The 26512-nt window shown below is 45.0% G+C and overlaps 2 protein-coding genes across 7 annotated transcripts in view; both read right to left on the bottom strand.

Moving 5' to 3' along the window:
* kiaa1549la (KIAA1549-like a) overlaps positions 1-9756 on the bottom strand; it is an 89785-nt gene extending 80029 nt beyond the window's left edge. For 2 of the 6 annotated variants that reach the window (XM_076042768.1, XM_076042772.1), the window contains exons 1-2: positions 9405-9751; positions 8084-8499 (exon numbers count right to left, since the gene is read on the bottom strand). In XM_076042768.1, the coding sequence (XP_075898883.1) occupies positions 8084-8348 (265 nt within the window). In that variant the 5' untranslated portion in view covers positions 8349-8499; positions 9405-9751. Of the gene's footprint in view, positions 1-8083; positions 8500-8668; positions 8806-9404 lie in introns of those variants that run through there. The other 4 variants (XM_076042774.1, XM_076042773.1, XM_076042770.1 and 1 more) reach the window with 4 other exon arrangements.
* A 2196-nt stretch (positions 9757-11952) lies between these two features.
* The window catches only part of LOC142899335 (homeodomain-interacting protein kinase 3-like), a 33183-nt gene continuing 18623 nt past the window's right edge, over positions 11953-26512 (bottom strand). The window contains exons 6-18 of the mRNA XM_076042877.1: positions 25615-25734; positions 24747-24833; positions 24443-24627; positions 23149-23314; positions 22584-22707; positions 22226-22320; positions 21979-22133; positions 21470-21631; positions 21040-21390; positions 20366-20527; positions 19991-20256; positions 17584-17726; positions 11953-17030 (exon numbers count right to left, since the gene is read on the bottom strand). Coding sequence (XP_075898992.1) covers positions 16476-17030; positions 17584-17726; positions 19991-20256; positions 20366-20527; positions 21040-21390; positions 21470-21631; positions 21979-22133; positions 22226-22320; positions 22584-22707; positions 23149-23314; positions 24443-24627; positions 24747-24833; positions 25615-25734 — 2571 coding nt within the window. The 3' untranslated portion in view covers positions 11953-16475. The remainder of the gene's footprint in view (positions 17031-17583; positions 17727-19990; positions 20257-20365; positions 20528-21039; positions 21391-21469; positions 21632-21978; positions 22134-22225; positions 22321-22583; positions 22708-23148; positions 23315-24442; positions 24628-24746; positions 24834-25614; positions 25735-26512) is intronic.

Genomic DNA, 26512 nt, shown 5'->3' with positions numbered 1-26512 from the left:
AGAAGGCCAGGCCATGCATGAAGAATTGAATGTGCGAGCCGTGGAAATATTCATGATACTCTGCATATGAAACTCTCTCCCCCTACATCTTCTCCCCCGACTCCCCAGTCTCGTCCTATATCCCCCCCCCGTGCGACACACGCACGCGTCCCAGCGACGGTTATCCTCCTCGACGCGCGGCCAAAGCAGCCAAAGTCAGAAGTGACGGGGAGACAAGTGACACGAGGAGCGGCTCAGATAAAGACTCCTCGGAGAAGCCAGAACATCGCAAGGGGAACAAAATCACGGCGCCAGGAGAGCCGGCCGTCCTTCCTCCTCGTGCGTTTCTGCCCGGCAACAGCGAGCAGAGCGGAGCAGAGGCGGCGCCTGCCAGTAAAGACACCCAGCGCGGCGGCAGGCAGGCAGGCAGGCAGGCAGGCATCATCGCGAGGCCTTTTTTTTTTTTTCTCTCTTTTCCCGGCAGCTGAAGGGGAACCGAAGTCTCTGAAGTACAGATGTGCCGTTAGCGACAGATACGGTAAACTGCGCCGACAGCGCCGGCGCGACAAAATGGAGGATGAGCAATCTATTATGAAACGCCGTCGTCATTAGCAGAGGTTTTTGTTTAATTAAAAAAGCCTTCGCTGTATGAATTTGGAGGGAGACGCAAGCGGAGGGGGTGGTGAAGTCCAGGCGGTGGTACGGATCTGATGAAGAAAACCTCCACGTCCAAGGCCGAGACATTTTCGAGCCCAAAAAACAGGAGTATTACATGAAAAAAACATAGATTATTTTTTAAAAATTCATCCGAATTTAAAACATTAAATACAATTTCTCTCATCTACGTGGCCCAACTGTCAGATTCACGCCAGTAATGAAAGCGTCGCCATCCTGAAAACATGTTCAGTGTCCAATCAGAATCTATGAAGTTAAGTGGCTCATCCGTTGGTTTGGACCTCATCAGTCCAGCTGAAGGCCAAGCTGTGTGTCTTAGTTTCAGAGTGAGGGGTGTATTGGCCAATAACGGCTTGGTAGTAAGGTGGGCGGGACAACAACGACAACAACAAAATTTTAGGGCCGCTGTTGGTTTTGCAACCAAAGAGGAATGGTACATTTCTGTCTTTTTACCAGTTAAGTGCGAGATTTCTATTGAATCTGGGTGTTTTTTATTCGTATATTGAGTGGGGGAAAGCCTTTCATGGGACAAAATTAAAACATCACAATAATAGTGCTCGGTAGTATGTCAGTTGACAGCTGATGACCCTCCTTGCCTGGATTTGATACTCTGTCAAAAGCACTTTGAACACTCAAGCAATGATTGCAGTCTATCGCTTTCAATTCATCGCATCCCCCCCCCCCCCCCCCCCCCCCCAACGCGATGATATCACTTGTTGGCGGTGAAGGGTGAAGGTGAAGGCCCCAGCTGTAGCACCTTCCGCTCGGTCGCAGCCTTGGATCACTTCCAGGCAGGTCGTCTCTCCCCCTCTGATGTGCGGCCACACCTCCGACTGCCCTCAGTTCCCTCGGTGACACGAAGAAAGAAGGACGGCCGGGTGTGTGCGGACCAGCGGCCGGCGTGAAATAAAGGCGCGGTATGAAACTTTAATCAGCATCGATCGCACTCTGGGCCTCCCTCTCAAGTCAGGGTGCTGCTCCGACTCGTGTCACTCAACTTGATGAAATGTACCGGAGAGTGTGGAGAGCGAGGATGAGGTAACCAGCCAGCGCGAACCTCAGGCGGCTGCACGGGACACCGACACTCAATCATCTGAAATATTTCGTCCCATCTTTCACTTTAACAGTCTGTGGGAAATTTACACGAGCTGAGAATGGATTGACTATTCATGACCGGGTTGGGCCAATTCACACTTAAAAATCCAATAAATTACACAGGTTTTTTTTTTTTAACGATGATTACACATCAGATGTAGGGTGTAACGGAACTGAACTAGCGTATAGGTTCTTGGTGTCATTTGAGATTTTTTGATGTGATGCCAATTCCGATACCTTGGTTTCGATACCGGTTCCAAAGAGATACTTTGTTTGATAGCAGGTGTTTTCAAACCCATTTGAAGAACAATCGAAATGCATTGTCATTACAGCACAAAACTTTTCGCATTTTACCGGTGATTCAAATCAGGATCTCCTCCAAATCAGGTTTGTTGTATTCATCCAACATCCTTGGCACAAATGTTGCATCTTGCTTTATTTTTGATCCACCTTAATGAAGTGAAGACGCAGTTTAATGTTTGGCATGGCGCTAATTTTCACTCTAACATAATCAAGTTTGCAAGTGTCTTCGGTTCACGCCTCTATAATGTCAAAGCTAGCCGGCAGCGACTTCAGATCTTGATGCCAAATGATAATTGGCTCGCAGATGCAGAGATTTACTTTCTTGGGTATTTGGGAATTTGGCACCGAAAGTTGATTCATTTTTCAACATTCAGTGGAATTGGAGCATTTCAGTCGGTGCTGCGAGTTCGGTACCCAAGTCAAAGTTGAATGTTTGTGGCAATAGCTTCAATGACTGATATGAGCACACTTTTGGACAGCTGCCTTGTCCGTTTTCTGTGTCCAGGGGACGGAACCTGCTGAACCGTCCGCCTCAGATGCTAAACGTTTCCATTTGAAAGGGGCGAAAACATAACTTGGCTTTTACCGCCCTCGCTGCCGTATCCTCCGATGATTGGCGACGGATCCCCTCCAATACGTCGTGGAGAAACACGACACGACACGAGATCGATTGAGCAGAAGTGAACTGTGAACCGCTCCGGGAAGCTCTCGGAACAAATCGCCGGGACGCCGTTTGCTTCGCCGCTCGGAAGAAGACGTGGCAGAGGGAGCGAGCGTTGCTGCTGATGGTTCAGCCTGACGAGGCTTTTCTGAACCGATGAACTGAGCGGCGCCAAGCGGCTGACATTAAATAGAGCAGGTTGTAAACGCGGCAAGCGTTCTCATCTGTCATCCATCATCAGGCTTCCCAGAAGCCTCACATTTTGACAGCTGGCATGCATTATACACAAGCTTGGTGCTTAAACGCACTATGGACCCAGTGCGACTGGCTGCAGTGATGAGTCAAACCTGCTGAGAATCCAGATATGCAGAGGAGTGCAAATTTGTTTTTTCACAGCTAATAAAACTCCATAACAAAAATTACGCAACATTTTTTTTTTTGCCATTGAATCTGAAACAGCTGGTAGTTTTGCCTGTAAATGAACTTCAACGGTTAGTGTATAAATAAATAAACAGTCACCTGCAAGCAAACCCATTCTGAGCAACCACAGCGTCACAGTCAAATGCAACATCTGACTTGCCATTTCTGGCCGAATGCACAATTCCCGTCTTTCCTCTTGACAGCAATTCTGGTTTATCTCGGATAAGAAACGTCACTTGAAACTTTTTTTGTTGGGGCGGTAAAGACAGTAAACTGTCTTAATCAGATTGTGCAGGAGGCCCAGAGCCACAGATCAGATCTGCGGAGGAGGGACGGACAGGATTCCAGACCACAACGTCTCTAATCAGACCCCATTGATCAACTTTGATCAACGACAGCGGGAGAAGCTGGAGTGAAGGAGAGAATTTCTCAGTGTGGTAGTACAAGTCAATTCTTCACTGGTCCACACAATGCTGACCGAATCAGGCAGTTTATCGGATTCTCTGATTTGAAACCTCCACTACCCAAAAAAAAAAACAACGCTGCAATGCTTCCCCTTGTGGTGAAACTTTTTGGTTTGTTTTGCTGTCATCTTGAAACACAAGTGAGAAACATTCATGACTGGTTTTCACATTGAAATTATTATTTCATTCTATTTTTTTGCTATAGACCCAAACACGTCCACAGCCTAGTTGAAACAGGATCATTCAGCTGTCAAGTGTTTTCCCTGTGTCTCACAGGAGACTGATGTATTTAAGTATGTACGAAAAAACTTCACGTGTCAACTCCAGAAAATGTAGAACTCCTGTGTTTTTTAAACGCCCGACATCTGTTTTCATTGAGGCAAAAAGACAAGACAGCGTCAAATAAATTAATCATCCATGCTTATAGGGCTGCCAGCGAAAAATCATCATCCATTAAACCATAACTGTTGAAATGTGACAAGGTTTGCCAAGGGGGGTTATTTAAATGCACTTTCAAAGCCTTTGATTATTTATTTATTTATTTATTTTTGCCATGGCCCGAAGAGAAGAGTGTTGCTTTTGTGAAAAAGCAAATTATACGGAACCATAATCAAACACTTCCAAACCAGGGAATCCAAATACGAAAAAAAAGGGAAAAAATACCTGACGACTGTGTGTGTTGCAATAAAAAGATTGATTTTCTTTTCCATCGTCACAACTCCATTCTGAAATCTCACTTATCCATCTATCTATCACTGCTTATCCTAGCAGTCTCGATCCAGGGTTGCACCCTGGACCCTGTCAACAATTTATCACATGGAGACAAACAACAATCCACACTAACGTGCAGAATCCGCACAGAAAGGCAGGCGACCCGGAAATCGAACCCACAACCATTTTCCCAAAGGAGCTTCATTCAAAGTCATTTTTAGGCGAGCTTATGTTTGGATAAGTAGTTAGCATAATTTAGGCTCTGGCCGAAGCAATATACTGCTGCATGTCCGCACTTTTTTCAAAATCCAAAGGAGACCAAGAGGAAGAAGTAAAACAAGAAGAAAACAACAGCTAGAAAACAACTGGCTGTTGTTTATGAGATTTGCCCAAGCGGTGCATTTTCAGCAGCTTTATGAGAAGGCTGTGACATTTTGACATTAAAAAAAAACAGAAATGCTGGGGGGTTGTTTTTGCTTCATGCTTTAGTTCCTTTCCATCTGTCTTTGCAAAGAGTCAAATTCAGCGTCGCACTGTTGTTCTACTTGGAAGCAAAATAGTCTATATGGAATAATTCCAACACATTTACTTCATACGTCCGTTATTGTTGATGGTTACTGGACCCCTTTGCGTTTGCTCTCATCCGAGCCACGCAGACCTCCCCAACTAAACACGGGAGCTGCAGCTCTGCTGTAACTGCCCATTTTCATATAATTATAAGCAGATATCAAAAGACAAGACACTGTCCACTGTCTTGCCACATGCTCTCGTTAATTTCGGACAAATTAGTGGCTGGCTGCGGTCCAATCTTTTAATCTTCGCACCATCCCCAGGGTGCTCTGGACACTGGCGCTGCCTCTAATTTGCTAAAATGAATGCTGCTCTTTTAACTCCAAGTGTGTGAAGTAGAAGTGAGAGAGGGGTCACATGCGCGCATCATGTTCACTTGTGAAGAAACAGCACCGGCTGCAACCAGAGGGGGTAGTCGAGCGGCCCCACCAAGCCCCACCGCGCTGCCCAGTGTTTCATTGCTGACCGACTGTTATTCGGGAGAAGACCCGGCACTCACTCAGATACGTTATTTCAGTGCCTGACTGACAAACACGGGGCGCACGCCAGAGAAGTACTCGCTGCTGATCTGTTCCCATGGTAACGCGGACCAATAGATCTCAACTGTTGACTGAGGATGAAGATCTCTGCGGGCCCATTAAAGGGAAGCACCTACAAATACTCGCTCACACTCTGCGAGCGCCCGCAAGACCATTCACACTCGTACGCACATCAATCAGACACACCGGCGAAAGCGCGGCTTTTGGTAAAAAAAAAAAAATAGAGGTGGTGGAGATAACCAAAATACAACAGGGGAGTGTTTTTGTTTTTGGTTACTTTTGATCAAAGAACCGCAGCAGCCGCATGCTTAAGTCACCAGGTGAGGGGAAAGTCAAATCTCCTTCAGCCACGCTTGGAAAAAGCAGAGGACAAGCAGTTTCATATAAAAGGATATGTGGAGCGCGAGTGGGCGATTTACTCTGATCTAAATAGGGAGGCAGGGCACACAGATCTGTATTTTTTTTTTTCCCACATTCTCTGGCAACCCTCTCCGGTTTCTCTGCTCTCCTTCCGAAAAAACATGAGCCAAACGCACAGACATCCATTTAAGAAATTTGAGCTAATCGCCGGGGCCGCGGTCATCTGTTATTATGCTAATGCGAGGAACTGAGTAATGGTGGCATGTTTTAGTAAGACGGGGCAGGATTTCATTAGGCTCCAATGTGAGAGGATAATAAATAAAAAAAAAAGAGAGAGAGAGAGAGCACTGCACTGATAGTGATGAAGTGCTCCTCAGGCTTTTGACACTATAGGCGTTCAAGGTATTTTATTGCCTTTAACTGTGAAATACTGCCGGCAAACTAAAGTGCCAAAAGTACCAAACTGTTGTCAGTATTAAGTTGGAAATAAATGGCAATTTGTTCTGAGAAAACCTTTACATTTTGTTTCTTTTTAACATGCGTGAATGGCAATGAAGTATCTGATCCTCATTTTATTTAAAGATACGTTCATTCATTCATTCATTTTCTATACCCGCTTCTTCCCAAGGTTAGGGTCACGGGAAAGATACACATGATGTCATTTCAGTAGATGTTCATTGTGACTTGTCGTCATTGTAGTACAGCTAGACGAATGAGTGAGTGAGGCGCAAGACTTAAACCATTGTTTGTTTCCAAACTGCATTTTATTGTTATATACATATGCATGCATTGCATGCATAAAGGGCTTTCTTTCTCACTTGCACCAGCACATTTGTCACATTTTCCCGGTTGCTTTCACTGTTTTGCTATTGTTACGACGGTTCATTATTACTTTTTTATGCACTCAGCAGCTCCACATCACGTACAGGAAAACACCCTGGGTTAATATGGAGTCATTATCCCTGAAAGGAGAAGAGACATTTGACATTTAGAATTTCCAAATGTCACCCTCATTGCCCCGTTCACATGTGGATTGGTGTAATAAATCTGAATTTCAGCAGAATCTTTCTCCTTGACAGATGCAGCGTGGAGAAAGATTTCTGCTGATTTATTCAGTGTGCTTTTATTTTGTTCAGCTCTTTGACCCTTTGTAAACTGCTACCCACCATGAGGCAAGTCTGCCCTTGGCTTTTGAAAAAATGAATAGGTGTAGCAGCTGTGTTCACTTATTCCTTTGAACTTGGTTGCTTTTTACTATATTATGATATTATTTGCTCAAGGCTTATTAAACCACAAGACAGTGTGTGTGTGTGTGGGGGGGGGGGGGGGGGGGACCTTGACACTTAAATGAAAATCCTAAAAATAACACTGATGTATTCATGTCATTCGCAGTGAGTTTGCTTTCTTGCAGCCTAAGAAAAATATTATTACAGTAGTTAAAGAAGGGGGAGTCAGGTAGTGGAGGGAAAAGAGTGAATTATGCCAAGCAGTACTAAAATGGGATGCTGTTGTCATGTCACATCATCTGAACGTGGGGTTACTAAAGTGCAAAATGCGTCCTCGGTCAGTGCTGTTGTCAAAGCAATATGATTGAAATGTGTAAGAAGAAGGGAGAGGAGGGAGAGGAGGGAGAGGAGGGGGGGGGAGAGAAAAACCCTCTTTGCTGCTATTTCCTGTTTTTCCTGGAGCGGCTGCGAGGACACTGACTGTGAATTATTTAGCCCATCCAGGCAATGAAACGTCCCCCGATGGACCCTCGTCGAGGTTGGTGACCTGAGGGCTCGTCGAGTAGCTTCTCTGAATGAACACAAAAACTTCCCATATGACAAGGGGACGCGGTCGCGGTTGAAGGAGGGCTCGATCTGCGGCGCGTCGAAGCGCAGCGCAGCGCTTCGGCGCGCCGCGGGGGCCGCTTCCGTGCGCTGGGTTGGGAGAGACGCGCGCGGCGTCGGTTGTTTTCTTTTCGGAATCAACCCGGGGCCACTCGCACGGAGGAAACGACTGATCGCACCGACTGAGAGGGGCCGGGGGGGGGGGGAGAAAAACAAACAAAAGCTGTGCATTGACATCGGAAACACACCGACGACGTGCCGCTTAGAGCGCGTCAAAAATGACTCGCTGCGCTCCAGTCGCTGTTTATCGCGCATTCACCCAACAACTCGTTACGTTTCAAATCACCCAGTGCGTAAAATGATCATCAACAGAACAATGCTGAACCCTTTAACGGCGATAAATGTCATCTGACGGTGAGGCGTAAACGACCCTTCACACAGGTTGAAGGTAAACAAGGCAGCCGTGTGTCTTACCGTCGGCGGCGGCCAGGCAGCTCTGCAGCATCAGTAGCATCAGCATCAGCACCGCGCTCACGGCCACAAAACACCGTGCGGGTGTCCCTCTCGGAGCCCGCGCTCCCTTCACGTTCCTCGGCGTACAGGCGGCCACCATCCCCGCGCCGAGGAGCCACGGTGAGCAGCGGCCGTCTCCCCCCTTGTTTATTCCTCCGGGTCCGAGTCCGAGTCCGGGGCTGGAGCTGCTGTTGCTGCTGGAGAGGAGCGCATGTTTGGGAGCCATTGGTCCAAACCAATTAATCCCGAGCGGAGAGCATCTAAGGGCGCTGCTGCTGCTGCTGCTGCTGTGGTGGTGGTGGTGAAAGGCATCCGATCAACGTGCCACCGGTGCGGACAAGCGGGGCTCCGCTCTCCATGAGCCTGCTTGGAGGCTGCTGTGGATGTGGACACAAAAGAATATTTAAAAAAAAATCAAAAAAAAACGCGCGCGCGCGCGCACACACACACACACACACACACACAAAAAAAAAAATGATTATTTTTGTTTTGTTTTCTTCGCGCGTCTCTCTGGATGTGTATCGCTGTGTAGTCGCGCCGTCCTACCGTGTCTGACGTTCCTACTGCGACCGCAGCGCGCTGCTCTCCATCACCGCTGACAGCCGCATCAGTGCGCCGCTACAGCACCGGAAACACCTCGTTGTTTCATTTCGAAATAAACGCCTTTCGATTTGTCTGTACATTTGTAGGTTCAGTTTGGATACTAGTGAGCGAGCGCAGCCTTTGTTTACATTGGAAAAAGTCCCATGGCACACTACCAAACAATATAATATAGAACAATATATAACAATACAGTCTCTTCATTTATTATACTCACTCAGTATGAAACCTGGGCCTGGGAGGAAAATAGGCTTAAGTTCCTTGTAAAACACAGTCAATCAACAATGGAATGTTTTAAGACCAATGAAATGAAAGTAATTAATGAAAATGAATGAAAGAAGATATCTAAATAAATCTTTAAAAAAAAAACTTAAGGGAAATTGGATAATTCTTCACGGCACACCTGACATTGTTTCATGGTACACTAGCGTGTGGCAGCGCATTGGTTGAAAAACACTGGGCTTGTACACTCAATTACCAAACACTGCTCAGTTTTGTTTGGGAAAGTGCAAGCTCAGGTTGACTGACGTAGACTGCATATTTTAAAGATGACATACTTTATCTATTGAAATTGCCTCAAACAAATTTGTTGTTATGTTAAAAAATAAATTCCAAGTGAAGCATCAATTCAAACTAAGTCTACTCGTATCGATCCAGTCAGTCAATGTAGTGCTTGGTATACCTTTTGTTGTTGAAGTAAACTCTACTTTTCCTTTAAAATGAGCCGAAATCAATGTTTTATAGTAAAACAACAAGCAAGTTTCCGTCTATTGACTATATTACCAGTCTATTGTTATTATTATATTTATTATATTGTATTATAGTTGAGTTTTTACGGCGCTAATAGTCTTTCACAGAAGAGAGTTGCTCCACTTCCGGTTAGCTAAAATGCTTTGTGACTTGACGGAGCTCCGCGACGAGCAGGTAGAAACGAACTGCGCATTCGGTGTAATTATAGTGAACATTTCTGGAACAGTGTGCTCATGCGGGGGCCAGTATTCACTCTGTCCCCAGACCGGAAACGCGAGAGAACAGAACATCGCTTGTAGCACTCCACGACAGTGGGCAGTGTCTGCGGTTCGATTAGAGAGCCAAAGAAGCCGCTCTGGTCTACATGCGTTCAGGCGTTCAGCTGGAGTCAGGCGGCCCCCTCAGGGAGCGGTGGACATTTCAAATTTGGAAAGAAACACGACATTGGGTTTAGTTTGAAGAGCTCAACGTTCTCCCAGTGTGAATTGGTTTGAGCCTGCCATGACATTTAGAAAACCCTTTTGTTGTTGTTCCACTTCACTTAGTTAGTTTGCTCTTCTTCTTCTCTTTTTTTTTTTTTTTTTTTTTTAAGTTTAATCTAAACAACAGTCAACAAATACAGTACATGAGAGTTATTCAACAATTACAATAGACAAAATGCAAGAAAAACATTGATATGATATTAGTTATAAGAGTAGTAAAGGCCGCTTAGTTCACATGCACAAGCAAGCGTGAAGCAGATGCGATGGCCGTGCCAAAAAAAAGACAGAAAAGCCACAACTTGATGAGCAGTGCTTAAAAAATACATTATATTACAAGAGCAAGGTTATAAGCTGTCGACTGCAGCACGGTAATTCCTTATTAGAGTCACTCTCACAGCTAATTATGAAATAACAAATGAAGATAAGGGTGCAACATCACATCCCAAAATTATTATTCATAACAGGCCGCAGCATAGGTTTGCAGAGTAGTTGGCGCTGTGTATCACGTTTATGAGCGTTCCCAGATGCTGGGAGCACCGTAAATTCAACTTTGGTTGCAGGCCTCACACGTAAAATTTGAAAGCAGAAAGTTGCTTCCGTCCTTGCCATTCTCCTGGTAGCCTGACCTTTAATAGTTTTGACTCTTTGAAACAACCAGCGATCGATAATTCACCACCTCTATTGCAGATGGCGTGTCAAGACAAGCCTCCACATCATGACCAGCAGTTTGTTCACATACCAACACCAGCAATGTGATTAAAAAAAAAAAAAAAAAAGCTCTACATCTTGACATTAGTGCTTGTTGTATTTACCACCTTTGGATTCATCTGCTCAGAAACAAAAATATGTTTGTGCTGCTGAGTGAGAGACACCTCAGACTGCAACGGGACTGGATTTATCTATACCGATTGAGGGCAAACATAATCCTTCATATCAGATGAGCCTTGTCCCAACCCTGACCACCCGATCACTCTTACTCGATTGGAAGGTCCTAAACAGCGCTCCACTGAAGGGGCAACCAGGAGGCCATGGCCACAATTTGCTGAATTGAGGGGCATCTCGGTGTGAACTCAATCGCGCTCAATCCACTGGAAAGGCAACCCGAGGGTACTTAGCAGGTTTTTGTTGTCCTCTGGAGAAGAACCCTAAAGGGCGCATCATCAGGTTTAATCTGACATCTAAAGAGGGCACCTTTACGACCTTGTTCTCCCCCCCCTGACATTAAGACAGCGGGATCATGGATCAGGACCTTTTACAGAAATGGTTCCGCCCTGTCGTTTGCTTAAATGTCAGGGATGAACCGAGGGGATAACCCCTCCAGCACACAGCAGTAATTAACCTTAAGCAAAATCTTGTTACGACTAAAATTCAATGGTTGTGGCTGCCTATACATTCTGTTGAGCTTGTCAATAAAGTACGCGTCATCACAAATCATAATACAGAGGCAAAAGACAGGTTACTGAATTATTGATCAGCCATATTCAGCGTGACACGATCGCATGCAGTGGGTTCCATATATTTTAGCTGGTTAGACTGCCACCTGGTGGAGATGCCTGTGCTCAACCGTACCACGTACCTGGAGTTAAAATTTCGCAACACATTAACACAGTAAGTGTAAAATAAAACCAAAAACACTTGAAAATTTAAAGTATCAAAATACTCAGTGCAAAGTTAACCATCAAAACAATATATTTCAGTCTTTGTTTTTTTTTTAAATGCTAACAAAATAATATAAATACGTTTTTTAAATATCTTTATTTCACGTTTCCAGACCTGAACCTCGTCAATCCACATGATGTTTTTGTTTTGCACACTTCTGTACCGACATTATCGAACACGTGGTTGAACTCGTCTTGCCAAAAAAAAAAATCTTGTAATGGAAATGTGCTCTTAGATCATACTCCTACACTTATATCACTGTTAGATGTGCGTTATAAATTAAATGTATCATCATCATCATCATCATAATTCTTATAAGTGCATGAACCCAGACAACACTTATTGAAGCAAAAGATCTTTTTAATTCAAAGTGAATCTTGACATAGAACACCATCAATTCATAATTTGACACTCACTAGTAAAGAGTCACCAAGAAGGAACCCGCTTTTTGTGACAAAGTACATAAGGCTTGGTCACACGAAACTCACTGAGAACTAAAAAGGGGGGAGGAGAGGGGGTGGGACTGCAAACTTTAAGAAGACACATCATTACATCCAAACAATTAACTTTTTTCCCCAGTCCTCATCTTGTTGTATATTGCACAGTGCAGTTGCTACATGTCAAACTAGTGTAGCATTTAAGAAATAAAATCAAATACAAAATCATATCGTCACAAAGACCTACACATATTTAGTACAGTAACAGTTTCAATTTAGCAATCATGTCTACATATTTGTGTCTAAATACAATAAATGTCAACCTGATTATTAGATTGTATGTCGTATAAAAATCGACCTTAAAATGTGTCTTAGGTGTCAATGTATTTTGATTCTCAGCCCCAAACGAGGACCCAAACGAGATGCTCCACACCGATGCTCATTATTAAGGGGTTGATTTCGATTATTTCAAGTCCCAATCTGTAAAATACTGACGTACACAAACCAGAGCTGGTTTCAGCTTATCGCAAAAAAAAAAAAAAAAAAAAAAAAAAGATCTTTCGTAAAGAGCAACAGCGAGAAGAACTCTCACTCTAACGTTCAGACTGGTCACGAGTCCTCGGGTGCGGGGACTGCGAGACCCTCCGGTGAACTTTGTGGGGCCGCTACGCGCTTTTGAACCCAGAGGTGGGACGATGTCGACAGGGGACATCGCAAAGGTGGCCAGTGAGTTTCATCTCATCGCAGAAGGCTGTGCTGACAGAAACCAACCCAAACAAAAGGGGGAGAGGCTAATGAATCAACAGGTCGCTCTCCATCAAGGCAGAAGAACGCGTCGTCGCGTCGTCACAAAACACCAACCAGGTACGACGCTGAGGTTCGCGCGACAGTGTGCGTGCTCCCGTTGGCCTACGTACGGTCAGCACGGTAGCATGTTAGACAAGTACAACAAAATACACTCACCGTTACAAGCGATATAGTCAAAACTATTACAACTCGAAGCATAAAGTAGATGAGACCGGCCGTGTAATACTGCCACCGTGACAAAAAAAAAACAACAACCCTCGACTTGTCTTCTATCACCTTGAAACAGGCCATTTCTGATCATTTTCTGTTTTCTTTTGTTTTTTTCCCCCCAGCTAGCTGCCACAATCGGATTTATTAGTTGAGCGGAAGATAAGCTGCCGACTTTGAGAAATTTCGATGATTAATTACGAACGTCATTGGGTTTTTTTTTTTTTTTTGGCAGCGCACGAGCCAAAGATCTGCTGGTTCCAGCATTCTGAAGTGAAGTGAAGTGTGATTTACAGCTCGGCTTTGTCATTTATCGCAGTGAACGAAGAGTCTTTGGACCGTCGCTTTTTAAACAGAAGGGAGCAAGACTTTGTGCTTTGTGAAAGATTTCAATGGAAGAAAAAAAAAAAAAACATCCGTTTGACTGTCAGCCAGTCATGAATAAGAATAATCAGCTGATTGATGAAAGTGAAATAATGATGGCTTCCCATTGCCACCGACTATGATTCTTTAATAAATTAACAGCTTCAACAAAAACGATTTCCAAAAGCTCTTGAGGAAAATACACTCGGTATTTTTTTTTTTCTTCTTCTTTTTTTTGCCACAGTGGCAGCCGCGGGCTTACACAGATATAAACGGGACAGCTTTGGACCTAAAAACTTTTAAGAGCATGATTGATGAATAAAGCATTTTTGACGGAGCCCCCTGACTACACCACGTGATTACGTTTACCTATGGTAATAGCTGCATAATAAGTAGTATCAAACAAATCCAAATGACACCAAAAAATAAAATAAAAAGGAAAGCGCTGTGTGTAGCCATCAGGAACGCAACAACTACCGTCGATCATCGGCGAACTCAAAAAAACGTCTCGTCTTCCACAAATACATTCAGGTTGTGGGGATAAAGCTTTGCATTTGCGTACGTTCAGGCCCTATTGTGTTTTGCGAGTACTGCACGGTGTTCTCCATGAGCGCGATAAAACATTCCCTGATTTGTATTTTCTTAGGATTTCGAAGGAAAAAAAAAAAAAGAAAACAAATACGATTGGTTTCAGACCAGAACGTCAGTCTTAGGAAAAAAAAAAAAAAAAAAAAAAAAAAAAAAAAAAAAAACTTTGGGGGGGTGGTGTTTTTTTGTTTTTTTGGGGGGGTGTGAACATAGGAGGTGATCCCACTCAGGAACCTGTCTTAGAAATTTTCTGACTGGTCTGACGTCGCCAGTCAGCCGCTTGTCTGAAGAAAGGCACTAGTTGTACAGTACAGAGAGTCGCAGGTACAGTCTAAGGAAAAAGAAAAAAAAAACCAAAGCAATAATACATCAACACACGGTTACAGAATCCAAGAGTGAACCCAGCCTACGTCTGAAATACTGATGCTAAATACACACGCACACAAAAAAATAACACGCGCGCACACACACACCAAAAAGCAACAGAATTTAAAAAACGAGAAAAAACAAACGAGAAAAACAAAACTTCCATTACAGCAGTTTTCCAATCACTTCAACACAACAAAGCTAATATACAGAGGCACTAGAATATGAGAATAGCATTCAGTATACTTTAAAGTAAAAACCCACCTCTATTTGTATCTAGTCGTTGGAACTACAATACAGAAGAGAGGACGCAGATTAGAATGAGATTAATCATCTAAAATTCACAGCTACGAAGTGGCGGAAAATCATAGCAGCTTATTATTATCTATACATTCCATATACAATTTGCCAGACATAGCTCATAAAAATAAAACATCAACCAAATCTTTTTTTTCTTCTTCTTCTTCTTCTTCTTCTCCTTTTTCCAAATAGAGATCTCACAATATATTCCATTGGTGACAAAAACGCAACAGTTTTGCCAGAGGTGACGAGAGAAATCCTATCGACCGAGCTTCAGAAATGAAGGATGAGCAGTCTTTGGTTGCCGGTCGGAGTCAAACGCCGGGCTCCGCTACTACACACACACATACACACCAAACGCAATTTTTTTTTTTTTTTTTTACGCGAGTCAAGGCTGTGCATCCACCCTGAAAGGAATGTAGCAAGACTGAGGAAACGGGCGTCGGCAAAGCGCTCGTCCCACACGCGGATGTGCTCCCGACAAAACCTCTGACGCACAATAATAGCCCAGCGATGATACTGTAAAGTTCATAGGTTATTTCAAACACTGAGAAGCGTACGGAAGTTAAAAAACAAAAACAAAACAAACAAACTTAAAACTACATATCTTTTAGTCTATATGCCACTCCCAAAAACCTAGAAAGTAAAAACGCGTTAATGCAATTCTAGCCTAAATGCAAAAAAATAAAAAATAAAAACACAGCAACCCAGAGGCAAATCTAGATTGTATTGCAGTTACAGTAAACAGTGACAATACTGTTATCAGTTAAGTACTATAGTGAATAGAAATTGATTATTAAAATATCAAATCACTCTTTCTGTACATAAAAAGCTCATTCAGTCAAAGCCCTAAAAAGTGCAGCCTCTAGCTAAAGTAAATCCATACCAAGTTAGAAATCAAACTCAAGTCAAAACATATCCAAAAAAACAAAAACAAAAGGGAACCACAAGCAGTGTCGCGTCTTTCCCGACGAGCCCGTCACATAGTCAAGAGTCTCGAGGTTAAGTGCTGCGAAACCCATCGAAAAAATGTACAATCTACAAGCTCCTGAAGTAACGTCTTCCACTCTGGTTTTTCTTTTTTTTTTTTTCTTTTAAGGCACTGGGAGAAAGAAGGCGGCGATGAGCTCTGCCTCCGACAGCAGACGTGGAGGCGGAGGAGGAGGAGGAGGAGGAGCCTTCGATCCTGGTTAATACAGACTGGGATGGCTTTAGAAAACAGGGTCCGACCGGCGAGCGCGACTCACGCTTACAAGGCAACAGAGATAAAGGGGAGGGGGGTGCCCCGAACCGAGACGACGCGTGATTCAAAAATTCCAAGAATTCAAATTCTCTGAACGCGAGTCAAATAAAAGACAGACGACTTTGACGGGGAGGTAAAATCCAAAGGAAAATGTTCTCGATTCCTCTTCATCTTGCGCCGCTTCGCCCGTCCCCGGTAAAGCTTTCCATGCTCGGCGTGATTGTGTTGCCGAGCCGACAGACAGACAGACAGACAGACAGACAGACAGACCAAACCCTCGGCGTGAATTTGGGGATCACACAATTTCCTCAGCAATGTTCCTCAGTCCTCCGTGATGCAACAACCTTTTCGTTCAAACTCTTTTGGACCGCGTTCTCTTCATCATCATCATCATCATCATCACCATCACCATAATCATCATCATCGTGGTCGTCACCACAAGTGTCCGTATTGTGCTCTGCCGCTGGGCCTGCACGCCCATGTCGCAGCCGCCCACCGCTGGCCGCCGCCACTCCTGGCCAGGAGGGGGCGCTGTGGCCCCGCGCCGCCCCTCAGATGTAGGAGAACTGGGGGTTGTGGCTGAGCTTGGTGGGGCTCAGGGGGAAGCCTGTGTAGGCCGCCGGCGAGGCCATGTAGGGCTGGTGTGGGGGGAAGTGAGGCTTGAAGGGGTGGGGGTGGGGGGCGTAGCCCGGCTGGGGGTGGGAGAGGATGGTGGGCGAGGGGAGGATCCGGTGGTGCGGGTGCGGGTGGTGGTGGGGCGGCGGGTGGGCGCTGATGCCCAGCGCAACCTGGTGGACAAGGGCGCCCCCCTGCGGATGGGAGAGGCCGTAGCCGTGCTGCAGGAGGGGCGGGGCCCGGGGGGGCAGGATGGCCGGGTGGTGGGGGTGGGGGTGGTGGGGGCCGGCGGCAGGGGGGTAGGACAGCAGGGCGTGCGTGGACAGGCCCGGGTGGGGGGGCGCCGAGGTGTGCGTGGGGCTGCCGTGCGGCAGGTGGGCGAAGGTGTGCGTATGCACCATAGGAGGGATGTAGGCGTGCGGCCGCAGAGGCCCACAGTAGTTGCCGTTCCACTCCTTGCTGCCGCCGTGGTTCGAGGTGTACGGCGCCACCTGTGGCAAAGGACATAGGGGAAAAACGTACTGAGACAGAGGAAGAGGAGGAGAGGCCTGAGTTGGGGCCCGAATGTCCACAAATGCAACGACAACACGTTTTTAGGTTCAACAGTTTAATTGTTTCGGAAGAGAGTGAGGGCCACAAGAAGAGACAAAAAAATACTAAGAAAAAAAAATGTTTTTCAAGTTGAAATTTCGCGAATAAAATTGAAATTTCGAGAATAAAGTCGAAATTTCAAGATTAAGTGAATATTTCAAGATTAATGTGGAAATTTCGTGATTAAAGTCAAATTTCCGAGAGAGAAAAAAAGATGTTGAGAACAAAGTCAAAATTTCATGATTATTAAGAGGAAATTCAAGAAAAAGTCGAAATTTCAAGAGTAAAGTCAACATAAATAAAGTTGAAATTCCAAGATTAAAGTCAAAACGGCTTTTCGCCAGTTTCCTGTTTACTTTATTCACGAAATTTCAACGCAAAGGTAATTCTGCTAAATTCATCGTGTCGCATCAACACACTGTAAAAAGCAGTAAAAAAACAAAAACAACTGACCTGCCCAAAGCCCATGGGGTGCTGCTGGGGCTGCCCAGTCACCTTTTGCTGTCGGGACAGAGAAAGGGCGGATGTGAGGAGGGAGACGCTGTGTTGTCCGGCAAGGCTGCAGCGCCCTTTGGGTCGGGACCATGAGTCTGAGGCTGGGTGAGACATAAAGAAAGGAGTGAGTCAAAATCTATTAAAAAAATAAAGTTTAAAAAAGAAATTGGTTGGTCTACATGAGCTGGCAGGTCCAAACAAATGCATGCATACATTAGAAATAGAAGACTCTGTAAAACTGAAAATGTAGTACATGTTAAACTGAGACGCTTCACTTTTCAGGGACGCTGCATGTGAATATGCGGAGGCCTTTTCTGTATTGCCAGCTAGTTAAACTAATAAACTAATTAATTAGATTACGGGAACTAATTAATCTAGTTAAACTAGCCGGCAATAAATAGCACTAAATGGTAAAAAAGTGCACAGTCTCCACATGGGAAGACTATCTTCCAAAAATGGTTCACTTACAAAAACAAAACATTTCCCGATTCTCTGAAAGTGTGAAGCAATGGGTTTGAAAAAAAAAAAAAGAAAAAAAAGATGAAAATGTCGAGTCATCAGCTCTGAATAAAGATCCATCAAAGCAGCCTCAAAGACAAAAGTGAGCCGGTTTGAGTGCTTCTTTCCAAAATAAAGAGAACGCTGATGAACACATTCAGAATATTAAGCTGTGAGGACAAAGCGGTGACGCAGCAAAACTGAACTAACTTTGAAAAAACTAGGGCAAACAGATGATTCAACACCTTAAGCTCGCCGTGCATTCTGATTACCCAATGAAGTGGTTGAATCACAACTTGAGCAAAGCATTTATGACCTATCGATTGAACGTTTCTTTACTCCGACTTCAGTCTAAGACCGACTGCATGCCGGCCGACAGTAGCACAGGTCAGCAAACACGCAGTCAGCGTTTGAGGATGTTTACACGGCTGAAGGAAGGAACTCAGTAAACAGACAAAATAGGCCTTTTCTTGAGAAGAACAACGTTCCAGATAAAGTAGCGTATTGTAGCTGCTAATGCAAAACGGAAAATGACAGAAATGTAAAAGTAGGCAGACAATCCAATCACTTTCTGGAATGAAAAACAAACTGCTGGCACTCAGAAGAGGCACCGCGAGTCAGAGTCGATCCTTGGGCGATGATCTGTGCACGTTCACCAATTTACGTTGCACCGACTTGGGGAAAGCGACGCCTCGTTTCGAAATTTTCTGAAGATATATTTTCACATCGGCGCCCAAGGGACAACACTTGTTGCACAACAAAAACCAGCAGGAAAAGGAAAACCACGGATTTTGGAATCAACACCGTAAGAAATGCATCCACCTTTCTCTCCAGCTCGATGAACCAACCAACAGACTGCCGATTAGGAAACCAGCTCATTTTTGTCATGACGTGACGCGAGCCTCACTCTCCATTGCAGAACAAGAAACATGCATCAGTGGCGGTAAACTATTAAAAAAGTCATAAAAAGAAAAGAAAAAAACGGATAAATAAACAGAAAAAAAGAGCTTGAATTGGGTTTAAGCCATAGGTGTCAAACTCTAGCCCGCGGGCCAAAGTTGGCCTGCAGTGTCATTATATTTGACTTGCGAGGCCAATACAAATCAACCAATCACTCACTACTAGAGCTGCTAGAACTCCAAATCCCAGAATGCGCTGCTGGTATTTTGGCGCATCAATCAGGACTAGGCGTTCTGAAGGTTTGAAGGATATTATTTCTAAATTGGTTAGTTTTTATTTTACCATTTCATTTTTAAATTCATTATTAGTCAGTGGAAAAATTGTTCTGTCGAGATTTAAATTGATTTTAATTACATTTTATTTATTCTAAAGATTTTCTTTTGAAATTCGATTTTGCATGTGTGCAATATGAAGTTATTTATTGTATCGTATTAAGCTTTGCCATATAAAAAAGGTTCACTGCTCTATCAGGCACCCCTGGTTTTTAACCACTCTGTTGTATTGATGGAGAGAAAGCTTTTAAAAAAAAGGGGGGGGGGGCACGCTGAAGCAATGCCAGCATTGCTCATACGGATGCATTCCATTTAGGTGTTGCTTGAACACGAGCCACTTCTGCTGGTCTCTCAGTCACCTGTTAGCACCTCTATGCACCACCAGGGGGTGGTAAGCCCCTACTCCGTTTGTGTGACCTGGAAAGCAGACACCAACCAGGGCACAGGTGACATACCTCATCACAGGTGGCGGATACGAAACACATTTACGGTGGGTAAGTGGGTGGAGGGGAACAAAACAAGCTCCCATGTCGGCTTAAGTTGTAATTTCATCATGAAACCTCTGATACGCAGAATGAAATGTACCCAAACTATCACACCCAACACAGAAAAAAAGGCGCGACCGACGGACCGACCTGTTCTCGGAACACCCTCCTGCGTCCCTCGAGTGTTGTGGTTCTGCACCCTCATCGGCGGGACCACCATCGTCCTGACGCCACGGGGGCTCCGGCCCTGCGCCGCAGGGGACGGCAGTGGCACGACCATTGCAGCCAAAGGCGGGCGGTTGTTGTTGTCGAGGTAACGGTACGGACCGTTGGCGCGCGGGGACGCCGACGCGTCCGACGCCGGCGAGCCCTCCACCGTGTCGCAGCCGCTCTCCGGACCCTCGTCCTCGGACATGCTGGAGAACAAAGAGGGGACACGGAAAGGCGTTTGCTTCGGATGCCGTCGGTCATTTTGACACGCGGCCTCAAAAGAAGAAGAAGAAGGAAAAAAAAAAGTAAGACTACCTGTTGGGTCTCTTGCACGGCGAGACGGAGGGGCTGGACTGCAGCGAGTTGGAGGCGAAGGAGCTGGTGCTGAGGCTGCTCTCGGGGCTGCTGAGCGAGCACACCCTCTCCATGGACACGCTGGTGTTTCTGCACGCCTCGCACGCGCACTCCGCTTTACACCTGCGGAGAGTGCACGACGGGTAAGTATTGCCGAAGCAGAGAGCTCCACTTCAACTTGGTGCACACGAACAAATAAAATAAAGTGAAATATTCTGACTTAAAGGTCCAGTGTGTGAACTTTGGCTCGATTTGTGGTTTATATATTGGTGAAAGCTTAATATAAAGCCCATAAATACATAATTAAAGTGTATACTCGCAGTACAAGTATAAGTCACTTATTTATATATAAGAACATATATAGAGCAAGAGTCTTGCTCCCAGTTAGCTGCCATCTTGCACCGCTATATTTCTAAGGAAGCCTGGTGTGGACAATCCAGCTGCCTGACAGCACGTTTCATATTTAGGGTGAATGCTCGCGTCCTCAAATAAACCCAACAAAGAAGGAGGTTTGTGTGCGAAGGATACCGTAGTTCACTGGCATGTGTGCAAGTGTGTATAATATAAATCATATTTTAATCAATAATATACAATTTCCTCCGTCGTCAGACCCCGATATCTTCCGTGTCGCTCACCCTCGCAGATGAGCGTCCTCTTCGTCCCTCTCGTCGTCTCCGTCGGACAGGTCGCTGTGGATGCTGATGACACTGGGGGCGGGGCTCGGCGTGTCGGCCATCAAGACGGCCACGTCTCGCTGCTGCTGGCTGGATAAGTTCAGCTGGCCGCCACCCGCCGGAACGACCTCTTTGAAGCAGGTCACCTCGTCTTCCTCTTCATCTGCGTGTCGCACCTCCCGCCGGCCGCTCTCGGCCTGCGGTGCCTGTCTGGGAGGCTGCTGCCTCTGGGCCACCACCTGACTGACGGCGTTGGCCATCTTGGGGGTCCGACAGGCTGACGTGTGGAAGTTGCTGAGGTGTGGCAGGTTCCTTTCAACAGAGCGGTTGGTGATGATAAAACTGTTGCGCTTCTTTTTTTTTTTTTTATTCGAAAAGCGCCGAAACTCACCTGTTCTGACAGTTTCTGTTCCTCTTGTTGGCCGGCTGGGGCCACACGACGTGAGCGATGCCGACATTGATTGGTGGATGTGCAGAGAGGGCTGACATCTGATTGGCCAGAAGAGGCTGCTGCATCACTGAGCCAAAGTGGTTGGTGTGGGAGCGCACTTTCCTGTTAAAACGAATGGTAAAAAAATATATAATTTAAAGAGTTTAATTTATCTTATTTAATCTGAAAATGGAATATAACTTACATTAAAAATAAATCAATGTTTGGGATTTTTCGGCTTTAGATTTTTGGATCAAAACTAAAATATCTTAGCCCTTTTCTTATATATCTGCCGTTTCTTTGTCACTGAAAAGCTAAAAAAAATAAATAAATAATAAAAAAAACAAAATCAGTAAAGTGAACTATCTTATTAAGTAATTAAGTGATTCCACGTTCATGGTAAGTAAAAAAAAAAGTAAAGTCAAACTTTCCAAATACGTAACTAAAGTGTTTGCGTCAAAGTGACTCACCCCCAGTCGCCGATCCTCTGCGGGCCAACCATGCTGTCAGTGGTGAGGGAGGCTGGTGGTGGTGGAGGTGGGTGGGACGGTGGAGGGCCCACTGTAGTCATCTGCTGCCAGGCTGCTGGTACAAGGAGCTGCTGCCCTCGGCTCGACCACGCTTGCTGTAATTAACATTTAAATGTATTAATTAAAGTTGCCAAATTGTACCTGATGTACGGCTTGAGCCGTCAAACTGAAATATTTGGAGTCTTACCTGAGCTATTACGCCAGCTCTGACTGGCAAGGGCTGAATGGGAGGGGCCTGAGTTACCATGGGAACAGTATACGCAGCTGGCTGATTGAGGTTACCTTAGGAAAAAAAAAGAACACGAACCAGACCTGGATGTCACTAATGATCGAAAAAAGGGCCGTGGCTTAAAAGCTGATGACACCTCAATACACGAAAGCACTCTGGTAGGAACTTTGTATGGAGACAGAATTAACAAATTATCAAAAACTTTCACAAAAGGCTGAAAAATACTTTAAACACACAATCCTTGAGGTACAAAAGCTTCCAAATGCTGATAAAGGGCCATTATGTAATCTTTGCAGGCAGTATAAAGTCTACATACCTTGCATGGTGGGAGGACAAAGAAGGACCGCAGGTGGGAATGAGTCACTGCACCCAAACTGACCATTCCCGGTCGCAAGAGCAATCCCGGGATGCAGCACAGATGAGGCCGACTGGCTGAGAGTCTTTGGTGGAAAGAAAGAGACGTCAGCGCAATGAATCGAGGACAAAGTGGCAGGCAGAGGGGAAAAATATGGGAAAATATGGAAAAACATTACAAAACGATTTGCAATATGAAAGTATCAAGAGACGTGCGTCATATGAATGACCTTTCAGCAAACGAACAGTTTGGAGAAAGATAATCATTGTCTGAATGAGCATCTTTGCAGAAGCAGAAGACGCAGACTTGAATTTGAGATGTCCATATTTTGGGCGCTCTTAAAATGTTTAAACTAGCGGTCGATGGAAAAAAAAAAAAGACATTGCTTCTGCATTTAGAGAAGTTTAAAATGTCTTCAACAAAAGGGGTAGCACTTAAAAGGAAAAACTATACTCAAGCTCGGCAGTATTAAACCCCTCAGCATCATCATGTGATTTAAAACGAACAACTGGCAGCACCGTCTCACCTGAGTGTGGACTGGCATGTTGCCGTAGCTCAGCGGAATGGCGGTGGAGGGGCCCGGGCCTATTGGAGGTCTTGAGAAGTGAATGGTGTTCTGATTCAGGGCATCAACAATGGCGCTGGTGGGCCGACTGTGGCACATGTCCATGATGCGAAATGATGACTGCAGACTGCGGAGGAGATAAAGAATATTTTATGAATTTAGGTCAGGTTTGTTTTTTGTTTTGTTTGTTTTTTTGCTCGCGACATCATTACGTCAGATTGAATGGGAAATAAAACCACATCGTGCACATGCTTGCAGATGCACCTTGGAGACAATGGGCTTGTGCAGTGCGGCAAACACTGGAATGTGCTTGTGCACAAGTCCTTTTGTTACACAATCACTTGTCTGTCAAAACTTATTTTGGAGCCTTATAAAACCATCATCAACTGCAGAATAAACATATCTATATCTGTATCTGTATTTGTAAATTCCAGATATGTTTATTATTTCAGTACAAATCTAAGAATGTGGATTACGGCCAAAACACTAAATACTTTGGTCGTGTCTGACAAACAATGACAAAGCGACTGGTAGCGTAACACGCTTGAGAAACAGCCACATTCTACCAGGGCGATCCCTGACTGACAGACTTTCACCAGAAGTCTAGCGTGCCAGAATTGCACAACTTCCTGTCTAGTGTGACATCTTCTTCAACTGCATGTTCAGTGGCATTGACCAACAGGGTGATTTGACTTCTCCTTCTGCCTCTTTTCCTCCTCCTTCTGCCTCTTCTCCTCCTCTCAGTTGTTCCATACAGTGGGGATGGATGCCAGGGAACCATCTGCCACCATCTGCTGCATCTCTACCTTCTGTATCTTCTTCTCCCACACTAACTACCTTCACTACATCCATACAGGTCCAAGCTTCCGAACACGGCAAATGCACCCTTCAGCCTTTTCAATGTTGTTGTCCGGCCTCCATTGTGACCTAGGGACGCCTACAGAAAATGTTGAGCAACTATTGGCAGAACTGCCAGTCCAACTGGCAACTGACCCGACCAGGCAAGAATTTACACCAACATAATGATTTTATTCTTCTCTGATTCTTACCTTTAAACCTCACAGTCTGATCCAGGTATTAACTGTCTTTGAATTGTTTTCTTTTGGTCACACCTACTAACGCACGCAAAGTGTGAATACGTCACAATCCGGATTTAACAGTGCGGTGAGTAAAAAAACAAAAAAAAAAACAAACAGGAGTGGGCCGGGCAACACATTTTTTTTTTTTGGGGATCGACAAGTTGTGTTGGACTCACTAGTTGCTGTGTGGGTAGTCCAGCAGATGAGTCATGGTGAGGAAGGGGTGACTGAGTACGCTGGCGGGAACGGTGCGCTCCTCGGCGGTGATCAGCAGCATGCACTTCAGCAGAGACACAAACTCCCTCCTGTCCACCTTCTCTGCCTGCATGTCGCTGTTGTCGTGACTCAGGACCAGGTTCACCTGTGGGACGGTGAGAGTCAACAGAGACCGAATATGACTGGGAGTTGAATTGGGGCAGTGCTTTGAGGTGTGCTTGTGGTTTGGCTTTGGTGAGAGTCATCCAGCGTGTTTGAACCCACATGTGCGATGTCATCCAGACAGCTGAAGATGTACTTCCTGGCTTCTTTGGATTTCAGTCCTGTCTCTTTCTCGTGCTCCTCTGTGGTCTGCGGAAGCAAAAGGTTAATAAATAAGAAGCATTATTTTTTTGACACGTATCTTGCGCACGTATTTTGTGCACCAGTCAAAAGTTTGGACACACCTTCTCGTGCATTTTTTTTTTTTTAAATCTCTACAACTTTCTACACTGCAGACAGATGCTGAAGACATCAAATATATGAGCAAGCTATATGTAATTATGCAGCAAAGAAAAACAAAGGATTCCATGTGTGTTCATACGTAGTTCTGGTGCCTTCAGTGAGAAAAATGCAACGTCAACAGTCAAGAGAATGAAAGCAAAGACATTCAATTCATAGGGTGTGTCCAAAATTCTGACTCGCAGTGCGTGTGAAAATCATTGCTGGGCTAAAATACAGTTGAAATTACTGAGGAAGGATCCGAAAGTATACAGGTGAATATTTGGTTCACATCCATTTGTAATTATTTAGAAAGGTCGCCGGAGCACAGCTTCACATTTCCTTGAGATTTCCTCAGGGAATGTCGGCTTTATCCTGTTTAGAAAAGCTTATACAGCTGTTTCCTATATAGAATGTGCTGCCAGGTCTTTTTTTTTTTTTTTGTTCCCCTTCACTGCCGGAGGGGCTGTTGAACCTCCCGTGATTAGCGTCTTATTTGCCGATTTAAAATGCACTCGACTGCACGAACCGCACTACCGACACGGACTCGAGACAATGTGAATAACACAGTTCAGGTTCCGGTTGGCTGTTTAAAATGCTTGCGAAAGTGCGACTGTGTCGTGTGCATGCGTGCGTTGATGTGTGCAAGTACTTTGAGTCTCCAGGAAGCGTAGGGAGAGTCGGACTCTTTGGTGAAAAAACGCATGGTCTTGGTCCCCTTGTTGAGCAGCGGCTCCGCGGGTAGGCCCTGAGTCTGAGAGATGTAACGGATCTGGACAGACAGAAAGCAACATGGGTTTTAAAAAAAAGAAAGATCAACTACAGTGAGATTTGGTGGTTAGAGGGAGAGAACAGCAAATCATTTAATTAGCCCAAAAACCCTGATGAGGAGTCAAAAACGCAAAAGTCCAAGAGTTAAAAGACAATGTATTGAATTATTAATGAACTGTCGTTCGTTCTCAACAGCAGAATACCATTTATGGGAGGAAAAATAATCCACCCACAAACCCTCTCACAAGTAAACTTGTTCTTCTCAGCACATTTTGTTCTTCAATCTAACACGTTCGTTCATTCCTGCCCTCTATCCCCAGCTGCACTCTACACTGAACAAACATGACCCAAGCAGATGCAGCACACAAAATAAATTAAGGAAGCAGTAACGTTACTGCCAAAAAATACTGCTTATGTGTCGGTTTATTGTTGAACGCCAGGAGATCTTGTCTGGATGGAGAGCGTAAACTTTGAGAAGTGAAATCTTGCAGGAACTGCACATAGACGCAAGCGACCGGATACCCGTGACAGGCCACCAGAGTTGCATGTTAACATTTCGGAAGGCTGACAAAATAAAATACAAAGGCTCACAGCATGAGTGAAGTACTTAATTGTGTTTATTGAAACGTCAACGCTGCTGAGCGCAGTCAGCAGCCACGCAGGAGTCGCCTCGGTTCGCTTGTCCGTCAGCGAGATCCGCCGACATTCACGGCAAGTGGCGTGCGGGGAACAGCTCGGCCGTGCACGTGAACAATCGGCGCTGCGACCGGAGGCCTTGT

The sequence above is a fragment of the Nelusetta ayraudi genome, unplaced genomic scaffold, assembly GCF_046127955.1.
Source record: "Nelusetta ayraudi isolate G7.1 ecotype Tasmania unplaced genomic scaffold, CSIRO-AGI_Nayr_v1 ptg000071l, whole genome shotgun sequence".
Classification (NCBI taxonomy): domain Eukaryota; kingdom Metazoa; phylum Chordata; class Actinopteri; order Tetraodontiformes; family Monacanthidae; genus Nelusetta; species Nelusetta ayraudi.
The sequence above is the reverse complement of the archived record's forward strand: the minus strand, read 5'-3'. Positions and strand labels throughout refer to the sequence as shown.